Source organism: Mobula birostris, chromosome 9 (genome assembly GCF_030028105.1).
Source record: "Mobula birostris isolate sMobBir1 chromosome 9, sMobBir1.hap1, whole genome shotgun sequence".
Taxonomy (NCBI): Eukaryota; Metazoa; Chordata; class Chondrichthyes; order Myliobatiformes; family Myliobatidae; genus Mobula; species Mobula birostris.
In genome coordinates this window covers 154,073,634-154,088,326 of record NC_092378.1, presented here as the reverse complement: position 1 = coordinate 154,088,326, position 14,693 = coordinate 154,073,634, and the positions used below count along the sequence as shown (strand labels likewise).

At 46.7% G+C, this 14,693-nt stretch overlaps 1 protein-coding gene across 2 annotated transcripts in view; it reads right to left on the bottom strand.

The window, feature by feature from the left end:
• Window positions 1-5,464: 5,464 nt before the first annotated feature.
• trap1 (TNF receptor-associated protein 1) overlaps window positions 5,465-14,693 on the bottom strand; it is a 54,685-nt gene continuing 45,456 nt past the window's right edge. For both annotated transcript variants that reach the window (XM_072269214.1, XM_072269215.1), the window contains one exon: window positions 5,465-5,812. In XM_072269214.1, the coding sequence (XP_072125315.1) occupies window positions 5,711-5,812 (102 nt within the window). In that variant the 3' untranslated portion in view covers window positions 5,465-5,710. The remainder of the gene's footprint in view (window positions 5,813-14,693) is intronic.

The following is a 14,693-nucleotide window of genomic DNA, read 5'->3' as shown; positions in this document are numbered from 1 at the left end:
TGCAGGGTAGTTTTTTGCAGCAATACATAGAGGTACCAACTAGAGAAGGGGCAGTGTTGGATCTCCTGTTAGGGAATGAGATAGGTCAGGTGACGAAGGTTTGTGTTGGGGAGCACTTCGGGTCCAGTGATCACAATGCCATTAGTTTCAATATAATTATGGAGAAGGATAGGTCTGGACCCAGGGTTGAGATTTTTGATTGGAGAAAGGCTAACTTTAAGGAGATGCAAAAGGTTTTAGAAGGCATGGATTGGGACAATTTGTTTTATGGGAAGGATGTAATAGAGAAATGGAAGTCATTTAAAGGTGAAATTTTTAGGGTATAGAATCTTTATATTCCTGTTAGGTTGAAAGGAAAGGTTAAAAGTTTGAGACAGCCATGGTTTTCAAGGGATATTGGAAACTTGGTTCGGAAAAAGAGAGATATCTACAATAAATATAGGCAGCTTGGAGTTAATGGGGTGCTCGAGGAATATAAAGAATGTAAAAAGAATCTTAAGAAAGAAATTAGAAAAGCTAAAAGAAGATACGAGGTTACTTTGGCAAGTAAGGTGAAAATAAATCCAAAGGGTTCCTACAGTTATATTAACAGCAAAAGGATAGTGAGGGATAAAATTGGTCCCTTAGAGAATCAGAGTGTACGGCTATGTGTGGAGCCAAAAGAGATGGGGGAGATTTTAAACAATTTCTTTGGATATTGAATTGTGTAAGGGAAACAGATAGGGTAGTTATGGAAACTATGATGATTAAAGAAGAGGAAGTACTGGCACTTTCAAGGAATATAAAAATGGATAAGCATCCGGGTCCTGACAGGATATTCCCTAGGATCTTGAGGGAGGTTAGTGTGGAAATAGCAGGGGCTCTGACAGAAATATTTCAAATGTCATTAGAAATGGGGATGGTGCCGGAGGATTGGCGTATTGCTCATGTTGTTCCATTGTTTAAAAAGGGTTCTAAGAGTAAACCTAGCAATTATCAGCCTGTGGGTTTGATGTCATTCGTGGGTAAATTGATGGAAAGTATTCTTAGGGATGGTATATATAATTATCTGGATAGACAGGGTCTGATCACAAACAGTCAACATAGATTTGTGCGTGGAAAGTCATGTCTGACAAATCTATTGAATTTTTTCTGAAGAGGTTACTAGGAAAATTGACGAGGGTAAAGCGGTGGATGTTGTCTATATGGACTTCAGTAAGGCCTTTGACAAGGTCCCACACGGAAGGTTGAATCGTTAGGTATTAATATTGAAGTAGTAAAATGGATTCAGCAGTGGCTGGATGGGAGATGCCAGAGAGTAGTGGTGGATAACTTTTTGTCAGATTGGAGGCCGGTGACTAGTGGTGTGCCTCAGGGATCTGTACTGGGTCCAATGTTTGTCATATATATTAATGATCTGGATGATGGGGTGGTAAATTGGATTAGTAAGTATGCAGATGATACTAAGATAGGTGGTGTTGTGGATAATGAAGTAGGTTTTCAAAACTTGCAGAGAGATTTAGGACAGTTAGAAGAGTGGGCTGAAAGATGGCAGATGGAGTTTAATGCTGAAAAATGTGAGGTGCTACATTTTGGTAGGACTAATCAAAATAGGACATTGAAGAATGCTTTAGAACAGAGGGATCTAGGAATAATAGTGCATAGTTTCCTGAAGGTGGAATCTCATATGGATGGGGTGGTGAAGAAAGCTTTTGGTATGCTGGCCTTTTTAAATCAGAGCATTGAGTATAGGAGTTGGGATGTAATGTTAAAATTGTACAAGGCACTGGTGAGGCCAAATTTGGAGTATTGTGTACAGTTCTGGTCACCGAATTATAGGAAAGATGTCAACAAAATAGAGAGAGTACAGAGAAGATTTACTAGAATGTTGCCTGGGTTTCATCACCTAAGTTACAGAGAAAGGTTGAACAAGTTGGGTCTTTATTCTTTGGAACGTAGAAGGCTGAGGGGGGACTTGATAGAGGTATTTAAAATTATGAGGGGGATAGATAGAGTTGACATGGATAGGCTTTTTCCATTGAGAGCGGGGAGATTCAAATGAGGACACGAGTTGAGAGTTAAAGGGCAAAAGTTTAGGGGTAACATGAGGGGGAACTTCTTTACTCAGAGTGGCTGCTGTGTGGAACGAGCTTCCAGCAGAAGTGGTTGAGGCAGGTTTGATATTGTCATTTAGAGTAAAATTGGATAGATATATGGACAGGAAAGGAACGGAGGGTTATGGGCTGAGTGCAGGTCGGTGGGACTACGTGAGAGTAAGAGTTCGGCACGGACTGGAAGGGCCGAGATGGCCTGTTTCTGTGCTGTAATTGTTATATGGTTATATGAAATGCCATACTAGATTTCCCTTTTCCGGCGACCTGGGAGCGTCGGAGCCCTACAGAGGTCAGGAGAGATGATGAAAGGAACAGATTTGGGCAAGACCAGTTTTCTTGGGCTGCATGACGGAGTAGGTTTGGGGGGGATGTGAAGGGTGAGAGTTGTGGATGTCTGGCACTGTGGTGGAGGCAAATATATTATTAGTAAATTGGATAGGATGTAAGGAAGATGAGGGATATGCACTCAGTGTAGGTAGGAGGGTTGCGTGTTTGCTGTTTTGTTCCTGCGCTGTACGGAATGAGATGGGGAAAGAGACATAAGTGATTGCAGTTGAACACTTTGGATTTAGTGATCATAATGCCATGTTTCAAGGTCATTATGGAAAAGGATCGATCTGGTCCTCGGGTTCGGATTCTAAATTGGAGAAAGTTCAATTTTGATGGTATCAGCAAGGATCAGGTAAGTGTGGATTGGGAGAGATGTTTTTGGTGTACTTGGTAATTGGGAGGACTTCGAAAGTGGAATTTTGAGAGTACAAAGCTTGTATGTTCTTGTCAGAATAAATGGCAATAACAGCTTTAGGGAACCGTGGTTTTCCAGAGGCCCTGGTTAAGGAGGAGGAGGTTCACAGCAGGAGCAGCTATTGAGCAACTTGAGGAGTGTAAGAAACACAAGAGAACACTTAGGAAATCAGGAGAGCTAAAAGACATTAGGTTGCTCTAGCAATGTGAAGGAGAGCCCCAAAGGGATTCCACAGAGATTTTCAGAGTAAAAGGATGGCAAGGGACAAAATTGGTCCTCTAGAAGATCAGAGTGGTCATCTACACGTAAACACAAAATACTCTGCAGATGCTGGGGTCAAAGCAACACTCACAACACACTGGAGGAACTCAGCAGGTCAGGCAGCGTCTGTGGAAACAATCAGTAATGATGAGGCTAAACTCAGGTTGGAGGAGCAACACCTCATATACCGTCTAGGTAGTCTCCAGCCCCTTGGTATGAACATAGAATTCTCCAGCTTCCAGTAATTCCCTCCCCCTATCCCCTCCTCCAGCTGCCTATCACCTCCCTCATGGTTCCGCCTCCTTCTACTACCCATTGTGTTTTCCCCTATTCTTTCTTCACCTTTCCTGCCTATCACCTCCCTGCCTCTCCTCTCCCACCCCTTGATCTTTCCCCTTACTGGTTTTTCACCTGGAACCTACCAGCCTTCTCCTTCCCACCCTCCCCCCACCTTCTTCATAGGGCCTCTGCCCCTTCCCTCTACAGTCCTGATGAAGAGTTCCGGCCCGAAATGTCGACTGATCGTTTCCATGGATGCTGCCCGACCTGCTGAGGTCCTCCAGCGTGTTGTGAGGTCATCTACATGTGGAGCTGAAAGAGATGGGGGAGATTTAAATGGATTGTTTTTTGCATCGTATGGAGTCTATAGAAGTGAGGCAAACGGGCAGCGAGGTCATGGACCCTGTACTGATTACAGAGGAGGTGTTTGCTGTCAAATCACCAGACCCTGACAGTATGTTCCCTCCGACCCTGTGGGAGACAGGTGCAGAAGTTGCAGGGGATTTAGCAGAGAGAGTTTAAATGACCTTCGGAACGGGTGGGCTGTTGGGAGGATAGCTAATGTTGTTTAAGAAACGCTCTAAAAGCCGGGAAACTATAGGCTGGTGGCAGTCTGGAGTTTCAGGTTTCCCTTGTGAGCACACAGATTTGCCCCAAATGACACTGGGCGAGACAAGTAGAGGTCACCGGTTGAGGGGATAACTTCCCTACGCCAACACTCAATTGATTCCACAACCTACGGAATCGACAACTTGTGTTCTCCACATTTGTTGCTTATTTATTTATATTTCTTCTCCTTTCCGTATCTGCACAGTGTGTTGTCTATTGCGCCGCACATTGACCGTCTCTCTCCTGTGGCTTCTCATTGATTCTGTTGCTTTTCTTTCGATTTACTGTGAATGCCCGCAAAAACCAGTCTCAGGGATGTGTTTGGTAATAAATTTACTTTGAACTTTTCATCTTTGAAAGATGACATTTTAAGGGAAACTTGAAGAGGGAGGAAGGGAAAGAGGGGGGAGGGGGAGCAAGGGTGAGGGGGAGAGTGAGGTGAGTGGGAGGTAATGAGGGGAGGGCGGAGGGTGAGGGGCAGAATGAGGGTAGAGCGAGGGACTGAGGGGGAGGGAGGGAGAATTGAGGAAAAGGGGGAGTGGAGAGTGAGTAGAGCAGGAGGGGGAAGGGCAGAAAAGGAAGTGGTTCGAGTGGGAGGAGATTGAGGGGTGAAGGAGGGAGGGGAGAGGGGGCAAGTTGAGAGGAGGTAGGGGAGAGGGGACAAGTTGAGGGGAGGTAGGGGAGAGGGGACAAGTTGAGGGGAGGGAGGGGAGAGGGGACAAGTTGAGAGGGGGTAGGGGAGGGAGGGGACAAGTTGAGGGGGGGTAGGGGAGAGGGGAGAAGTTGAGGGGGTAGGGGAGGGACGGGAGAGGGGACAAGTTGAGAGGGGGTAGGGGAGAGGGGAGAAGTTGAGAGGGGGTAGGGGAGGGAGGGGAGAAGTTGAGAGGGGGTAGGGGAGGGAGGGGAGAAGTTGGGAGGGGAGAGGGGGTAGGGGAGGGAGGGGGTAGGGGAAGGAGGGGAGAGGGGGTAGGGGAAGGAGGGGAGAGGGGGTAGGGGAGGGAGGGGGTAGGGGAGAGGGGACAAGTTGAGAGGGGGTGGGGGGAGAGGGGACAAGTTGAGAGGGGGTAGGGGACAGGGGACAAGTTGAGAGGGGGTAGGGGACAGGGGACAAGTTGAGAGGGGGTAGGGGGAGAGGGGACAAGTTGAGAGGGGGTAGGGGACAAGTTGAAAGGGGGTAGGGAGGGGAGAGGGGACAAGTTGAGAGGGGGTAGGGGAGGGAGGGGAGAGGAGAGGGACAAGTTGAGAGGGGGTAGTCGATAGGTGCCTGATAAACCATCAGGCCATACACGTACTGCAGCTGAAACAGTGTGCTGCAGAAAGACTGGAGGATGTGTCGGGAGATTCTGATAAGCTGCGAGATTGCATTTGTGCAGTGCGGTGACGTTCAGACTGGGGAGTGATACTCGGCCCTGCCTCAGCTCACATGTCAACAGATGTCCAACCCTCCCACAGCCAGCACAGACCAGAGCCCAGCACACTCCAGCCAACACTCTTTATTTTTAAACCATGCCTTCTCACTGAATATCTCATCGTCTCTCCTTCTCCTGTCTGGAAAGAGGCACACACAGAAAAGGCTATTCAGCCCATTGAAGCTCAGTACTAAAACCCAATCCACCACATTCTGCTCCGCAAGTTCTCTCCCAGATCGGTCTCCACCTCTGGTTCTTCTGCAGATGGCCTGTGTTTCGGATCCCTGCCGCCACGCACTCTCCCTGGCCCGACTCTAGCTGCGATCCAGGGCCCTGCTCAGCAACTCATTGAGACGTGTGATCATTGGCCGGGGGTCATCATTCAGTCCAGCCGTGATCATAGCATTGTCGTAAATCTGAAAGCAACCAGAATTGTGGTTATCACTTACTTTTGGTTCACAACATTGTTTCGTGGCAGCAGTACAGTGCAAATACATTAAGGTACCGTAAATCACAAAAATACAGAGCAAAATATGGCAAGGTTGTGTTCATGAACCGATCAGAAATCTGATCAAAGTAAATTTATTATCAAAGTACATTTACAACATCCTATAGAACCCTGAGGTTCATTTTCTTCTGGGCATACTCAGTAACTAGGAAAAGCAGAATCAATGAAAAACACAGTACAAGACAGACAACCAGTGTGCAAAAGGTATCAAACTGCAAATACAGAAAAAAATACAAAATAATGATAATAAACAGAAAAGCAATAAATATTCTCTGGAGGAGAAATAAATATGCTCTGGAGGATGAACAAGTGGCTGAGGAACTGGTGTAGGGGGCAGGGTTTCAGATTTCAGGATCATTGGGACCTCTTCAGGGGCAGGTGGGACCTGTACAAGAGAGACGGGTTACACCTGAACTTACAGGGGGACCAATATCCTTTCAGGGAGGTTTGTTAGTGCTATTGGGGAGGCTTTAAACTAGATTTGCAGGGGGATGGGAACCAGAGTGCCAGAGCTGACAGTGGGGCTGGGGTGAAAATAAATGATGTTAAAAGTTCAAGCAAATCCGCTAATAGAAAGGTTGTGAGTGGTGGTAAAAATCTTCTGAGTTGTATATATTTCAATGCTAGGAGTATTGCGGGGAAGGCGAATGAGTTGAGGGCATGGATTGACATGTGGAATTATGACGTTATAGCAATTAGTGAAACTTGGCTACAGGAGGGGCAGGACTGGCAGCTTAATATTCCAGGGTTCCGATGTTTCAGATGTGATCGAGGCAGAGGAATGAAAGGTGCGGGAGTAGCATTGCTTGTTAGGGAAAATATTACAGCAGTGCTCAGGCAGGACAGATTAGAGGGCTTGTCTACTGAGTCCTTATGGGTGGAGCTGAGAAACAGGAAAGGTATGGCCACATTAGTGGGATTGTATTACAGACCACCCAATAGTCAACGAGACTTGGAAGAGCAAATCTGCAGAGAGATAGCAGGCAACTGCAGGAAGCATAAAGTTGTGGTGGTAGGGGATTTTAATTTTCCATACATTGATTGGGACTCCAGTTTAGAGTTTGTAAAATGTGTTCAGGAAAGTTTTCTAAATCAATATAGAGGTACCAACTAGAGGGGATGCAATATTGGATCTCCTGTTAGGAAACGAGTTAGGACAAGTGACGGAAGTCTGTGTAGGGGAGCACTTTGGTTCCAGTGATTGTAACACCATTAGTTTCAATTTGATCATAGACAAGGATAGATCTGGTCCTAGGGTTGAGGTTCTGAACTGGAAGAAGACCAAATTTGAAGAAATGAGAAAGGATCTAAGAAGCGTGGATTAGGACAGGTTGTTCTCTGGCAAAGGTGGGAAGCCTTCAAAGGGGAAATATTGAGAGTGCAGAGTTTGTACGTTCCTGTCAGGATTAAAGGCAAATTGAATAGGAATAAGGAACCTTGGTTCTCAAGGGATATTGCAACTCTGATAAAGAAGAAGAGGGAGTTGTATGAAATGTATAGGAAACGGAGTAAATCAGGTGCTTGAGTATAAGAAGTGCAAGAAAATACTTAAGAAAGAAATCAGGAGGGCTAAAAGAAGACATGAGGTTGCCTTGGCAGTCAAAGTGAAGGATAATCCAAAGAGCTTTTACAGGTTTATTAAGAGCAAAAGGATTCTAAGGGATAAAATTGGTCCTTTTGAAGATCAGAGTGGTCGGCTATGTGCGGAACCAACGGAAATGGGGGAGATCTTAAATAGGTTTTTTGCGTCTGTATTTACTAAGGAAACTGGCATGAAGTCTATGGAATTGAGGGAATCAAGTAGTGAGATCATGGAAACTACAGATTGAAAAGGAGGAGGTGCTTGCTGTCTTGAGGAAAATTAAAGTGGATAAATCCCCGGGACCTGACAGAGTGTTCCCTCGGACCTTGAAGGAGACTAGTGTTGAAATTGCGGGGGCCCTGGCAGAAATATTTAAAATGTCGCTGTCTACGGGTGAAGTGCCGGAGGATTGGAGAGTGGCTCATGTTGTTCTGTTGTTTAAAAAAGGATCGAAAAGTAATCCAGGAAATTATAGGCCGGTGAGTTTAACGTCGGTAGTAGGTAAGTTATTGGAGGGAGTACTAAGAGACAGAATCTACAAGCATTTGGATAGACAGGGACTTATTAGGGAGAGTCAACATGGCTTTGTGCATGGTAGGCCATGTTTGACCAATCTGTTGGAGTTTTTCGAGGAGGTTACCAGGAAAGTGGGTGAAGGGAAGGCAGTGGATATTGTCTACATGGACTTCAGTAAGGCCTTTGACAAGGTCCTGCATGGGAGGTTAGTTAGGAAAATTCAGTCGCTAGGTATACATGGAGAGGTGGTAAATTGGATTAGACATTGGCTCGATGGAAGAAGCCAGAGAGTGGTGGTAGAGAATTGCTTCTCCGAGTGGAGGCCTGTGACTAGTGGTGTGCCACAGGGATCAGTGCTGGGCCCATTGTTATTTGTCATCTATATCAATGATCTGGATGATAATGTGGTAAATTGGATCAGCAAGTTTGCTGATGATACAAAGATTGGAGGTGTAGTAGACAGTGAGGAAGATTTTCAGAGCCTGCAGAGGGACTTAAACCATCTGGAAAAATGGGCTGAAAAATGGCAGATGGAGATTAATACTGACAAGTGTGAGGTATTGCACGTTGGAAGGACAAACTCAAGGTAGAACATACAGGGTTAATGGTAAGTCACTGAGGAGTGCAGTGGAACAGAGGGATCTGGGAATACAGATACAAAATTCCCTAAAAGTGGTGTCACAAGTAGATAGGGTCGTAAAGAGAGCTTTTGGTACATTGGCCTTTATTAATCAAAGTATTGAATATAAGAGCTGGAATGTTATGATGAGGTTGTATAAGGCATTGGTGAGGCCGAATCTGGAGTATTGTCTTCAGTTTTGGTCACCAAATTACAGGAAGGATATAAATAAGGTTGAAAGAGTGCAGAGAAGATTTACAAGGATGTTGCCAGGACTTGAGAAACTCAGGTTAGGACTTTATTCCCTGGAGCATAGAAGAATGAGGGGAGATTTGATAGAGGTATATAAAATTATGATGGGTATAGATAGAGTGAATGCAAGCAGGCTTTTTCCACTGAGGCAAGGGGAGAAAAAAACCAGAGGACATGGGTTAAGGGTGAGGGGGGAAAAGTTTAAAGGGAATGTTAGGGGGGGCTTCTTCACACAGAGAGTGGTGGGAGTATGGAATGAGCTGCCAGACGAGGTGGTAAATGCGGGTTCTTTTTTAACATTTAAGAATAAATTGGACAGATACATGGATGGGAGGTGTATGGAGGGATATGGTCCATGTGCAGGTCAGTGGGACTAGGCAGAAAATGGTTCGGCACAGCCAAGAAGGGCCAAAAGGCCTGTTTCTGTGCTGTAGTTTCTATGGTTTCTATACTGAGAATGTGAAATGAAGGGTCCTTGGAAGTGAGTCCATAGTTTGTGGAATCAGTTCAGAGTTTGGGTGAGTGAAGTTATCTGCACTGGTTCATGAACCTGATGGTTGTGGGGTAAGAACTGTTCCTGAACCTGGTGGTGTAGGACCTGGCAGAGGGAGAGAAGCTGCTTCTGAACGTGTGGATGTTTACTGCCTGTTATGCTGTTGGCATTTAGGGCAGCAGTGAAGGTTCTCCATCTCTGTCTGTCCTTATCTGAAACCCATTTTGGTCTCGGTCTCGGCAGTCTTCAGAGCTTCCTTCTGTACGTTGGTAGTTTGCTCTCGATTTCCACCACCGTCAGCCATCCAGGAACACGGTTGCACACAGAGGTGGGGTCCTTCATAGCTGTTTCCATAACAGTTTAGTTTGACCAGTCAGGGTTGTTAGTCCTGAGCTGAACCCCTGAACCTGGAGGACTGGCAGACTCTCTCAACCTGTTTGTCGTGAGTGACCCCTCCAAGAGCTGAAGCATAAAGCCCTGGCTCCAGACAGCATAGCTCACTGAGGCACGTGAGCCTCCCATCCCTACCACAAGATTGTGGTCCTCTGGGAGGACTGAGTGTGGATCTTCAGGCTCAACGTTTGCAATTGGTGAGTCCTGTGGTTGATACCAGAGGTCAAGACTGCTGGGATCAATGTCTGTGAGACCAGCCCAGGGACAGGTGGTGGTGTCAGTCATTGTGGGCATGCTACATTGGTGCCGGAATGTGTGGCGACAAGTTGCCCCTTGGGGAGGGTACACAGTTATACAGGCCCTTCAGCCCAACTCAATCATGCTAACCCATATGTCCCTCTAAACCGTTCCTATCTGTAGTACATTGTATCTGCCTGTGTTGTTTTCTCTGAGGGGAGAGCGGAAAGAAGTTTGCATAAGACACACGAGCAGAATGAGACCATTGGGCCCATTGAGTCCACTCCACCATGACTGATTTACTATCCCTCTCAACCCGATTCTCCTGCCTTCTCTCTGTAACCTTTGACTCCCCAACTAATGAAGAACCCATCAATCTCTGCTCTAAATACACCCAATGAATTGGCCTCCACACAGTCCAGGTCCTTTGGCAGAAACTGTTATTTTAACTTTAAGATCAACATATCCTGCCCTTTCTCTATCATCCACGTGCCAATCTAAGAGTTTCTTGGAAGTCCCTAATGTACCTGCCTCCAGCACCTCCCCGGTTGTGCATTTCACACACCCACCACTCTGAGTACAAAACCTACCTCAGAACCCGCCCCCCCCCCATACTCCAATCACCTTAAAATTATGCCCCCTCACATTAACCATTTCCACCCTGGGAAAGTGTCTCTGGCTGTCCTCTCTATCTAGGACCCTTCTACAAGTGTCCAACTAAACAAATCCCTCTGCTCATGTCTATATTCCTCCATTTTCTGTACATCCATGCACCTATTTCAGGGCCTCGTAAATACCCCAGTAACATCTGCTTTCTCCATGACCCCTGGCAGCACATTCCATTTCCTGTAAGAACCTGGTCCCACACAATATTCTAAGCTGTGCGGTTTCTGGTGTGGACGTTGTTGACAAGATGGAGTTTGCGATGATTTGTCTGCGGATTTCAGAACTGGCAATCCACTGTTTTTACTGAAGAAATTATTCAGTGCGCACATGTTGTTGTCATTGGGCAAAAACTTACACAGCACAAGACTTTTGCGCACCCTGGTCATGACAAATTAGAGGGAACATTGGTCCCTCATGTGCCCTTTGACCCTCTCACCTTAAATGCAGGCACGCCCTCTGGTATTAGATACTTCACATTCGGATACAACCCAATTGTTGTAAGGCAACTATTACCGAGGTGTTTTATATAAATTACCGATGATTTAATTAAATGAAGCTCAAGTTTTAAGCAGCCGTGACACAGGGTTGTAGGTCACACCCCAGCATTACAGCCCAGTAATTTGACCACCAGAACATTTTCCAAGAGATCTGACAGGTGCTGGAAACATTGGGCAACTCATACAAAATGCTGGAGGAACTCAGCAAGTCAGGCAGCATCTATAGAGGGGAATAAAGAGTTAACATCTCGGGCCGAGACCCTTCATCAGGACCGGGAAGGAAGGGGGCTGAACCCAGAATAAGAAGGGGATGGGAGGGGAGGAGTACAGGCTGGTAGGTGATGGGTGGGGAGGGGTAATGAAGTAAGAAGCTGGGAAGGCTGAAGAAGGAATCTGATAGGAGAGTGGACTATGGGACAAAGGGAAGGAGGAGGGGAACCAGAGGGAAAAAGGTACAGCTGATGGACAGGTTGGGGGTAAAGAGAAGGGATGAAGAAGCTGGGAGAAAAGGGAAAACTGAGGGTTGGAGACATGTTGATGGCAGAGGTTGGAGGCAGTTACAAAGAGGTGGGGGAGGGGAGTGTAAAGATGGTAGGCAACAGCTCGGGGAGATAAGTGGGAACACAATGGGCTTGCAGTGTCAGAATGTCTGCAATCGTAAATTGAGGAGATGAGAGAGTGGACATAGAAATCTACAGTACATTACAGGCCCTTTGGCCCACAATGTTGGATGTTGTGCTTCTAGAAACTGCCTGGAATTTCCCTACTGCATAGCCTTCTATTTTTCTAAGCTCCATGTACCATCTAAGAGGTTCAGAAAAGACCCTATTGTATCCACTTCCACCGCCGGCAGTGCATTCCACGCACTGTGTGGAAAAACTTACCCCTGACATCCCCTCGGTACCTATTTCCAAGCACCTTAAAACTGTGCCCCCTCATGTTAACTATTTCAGCCCTGCGAAGAAGCCTCTGACTGAGCAATGCCTCTCATCATCTTATACCCTCTATCAGGTCACCTCTCATCATCTGTCGCTCCAAGGAGAAAAGGCCAAGTTCACTCAACCTATTCTCATAAGGCACACTCTCCAATCCAAGCAACATCCTTGTAAATCTCTTCACTCTCTCTATAGTATCCACATCCTTCCTGTAGTGAGGTGACCAGAACTGAACACAGTACTCCAAGCAGGGTCTGACCAAGGTCTTATATAGCTGGAACATTACCTCACAGTTCTTGAACACAATCCCATAGTTAATGAAGGCCAACACACCATAATACCTTCTTAACAACACTGTCAACCTGCCCAGCAGCTTTGAGCGTCCGATGGACACGGACCCCAAAATCTCTCAGATCCTCCACACTGCCAAGAGTCTTACCATTAATATTATATTCGGTCTTCAAATTTGACTTACCAAAATGAACCACTTCACACTTATCTGGGTTGAGGTCCATCTGCCACTTCTTAGCCCAGTTCTGCATCTTATCAATGTCCCGCTGTAACCTCTGCCAGCCCTCCAGTGGGAAGGTCTGTGGGAACCAGCGAGATGGTGACTGGGTTGGAGGTCCTGCAATGCTGACTACTGCCAGTAGGGGCACTGCTGCACCACTTCTGACAGTTCAGTTCTGCCACCAGGTGGCAGAAGGCCACATTACAGCAATCCCAAATCTTCGCAAGAGAAAACCGGCAGATGCTGGAGGAACTCAGCAGGCCAGGCAGCATCTATGGAAAATAGCATAGTTGACTATTTGGGCCGAGGCCATTCGCCAGAGGTGTTCTAATGAAGGGCCTCAGCCCGAAACATCGACTATATTCTTTTCCATAGACGCTACCTGGCCTGCTAAATCCCAAACCCTCAGCACATTAAAATTACCATAAGATATTGGAGCAGAATTAGACAATTCGGCCCATCATCTGCTCTTCCATTTCATCATGCCTAATTTATAACCCTCTCAACCCCTTTCTCCTGCCTTCTCCCGCCTTCTCCCTGCAATCTTTGATGGCCTAATTAATCAAAAACCCATTAACTTCCACTTTAAATATACCCAATAGCTTGGCCCTCACAGCTATCTAGCAATGGATTCCCCAGATTCACCACCTTCTGGCTAAAGATATTCCTCCTCATCTCTATTCTAAAGGGATAGCCCTCTATTCTGAGGCTGTGCTCTCTGGTCCTAGACTCCCCACCATAGGAAATGTCCTGTGTCCAGGCCTTTCAATAATCGGACTTTCCCCTCTTACACCATGTTCCACGGGTGGAGGAACAGCAGCGGGTCTGGGTTGTTCAGAAGTGTGTTTACTCGTTCACTGTCATGTTATGGCATAAGGCCATGGTAGCAGAATCCTCTAAATCTTGGTTTGTCAATTTAAGGCAATCTACCGAAATACTTTCAGGTTTATCCCTTCTATCTATGAAAAAAGTCTTTTGTCTCTGTTCCAAGACATGGAACGAGCCATCATAAGGGGGCCCTATGGGAACGTCGGCCAGCAGAAACCCAAGGGAGGTAGGAATAGGTGCAAAGGAATTTGAATTTACTGAGGAGGGCGGAATGCTGCTGAAAGACTGATCAGGTGATCATGGCTCAGGAATAAAATCACCTGGAATTTGTAGCAGCTGTCCGCCACAGGTCTGTTTCTGAGCCTCAGCAGGACCCACGGGAGACGATCATCCATCAGGGAAGCCCTCAGAGCAGCCGTTAAGGAGCGGTGGTGTGATGCAGCCTAACACCGAGTTTCTGGGCCATCGCAGCCCCTAGGGCTGATGTGAATTGGGGACCGCGGTCAGAGGAAACTGAGCACCCCAGGTGCAGAGGGATGCCCGAGGCACGTCTGCGACTATTGTTGATAGTAGATGGATGATCTCTGGCCACCTGGTGGTACGGCCCACCATGGGAAGAAGGTGTGAGAAACCACGGGAAGGAGTGGGGGGGAGGGACCAACAAGATTCACATTGACATGGTTAATCCATCAATCAGGGACAACGAAAGGTGCCAATTGTCCCTGGACAGGATGGCTAATTTTTGCCTGCTGGCACTGTGCCACACAAACTTTAGTGCAACCAGTTTCTGTGAAGCCTTCTGGCCCGGATGTGACAGACCATATATAGAGTTAAAAACAGTCCACCTCAACCTCTCTGGTTGAGACATAGCACAAGACAGCTTCCCCAAACCTAATGTCAGCCACCTGCAGACCTGCGACTGCTCTGGGTCAGTAACTTTGTCGGCTGCCATGCCAGCTTAGTCAACCCCAGTGTGTATGGCCTCAAGGGCTGGCCATGAGAGGCAATTGGTCACAGCATTATTTTACCCCTTGATATCTTGTGTATCAGTTGTAAAATTTGATATGTAGGCCAGGTGGCTTGCTGCTGAGCAGACCAAGGGTCTGATATTTTGGCCATCATGTGCACAAGGGGTTTGTGGTCAACAAACGCTGTGAAATGGTGACCCTCTAGAAGAAAATTAAAATGGCGGACAGGTCATGGTCAAACATGCTGTACTTCGTCTCAGGGGACGGAGGTGCCAGCTGAAGAAGATGAGTG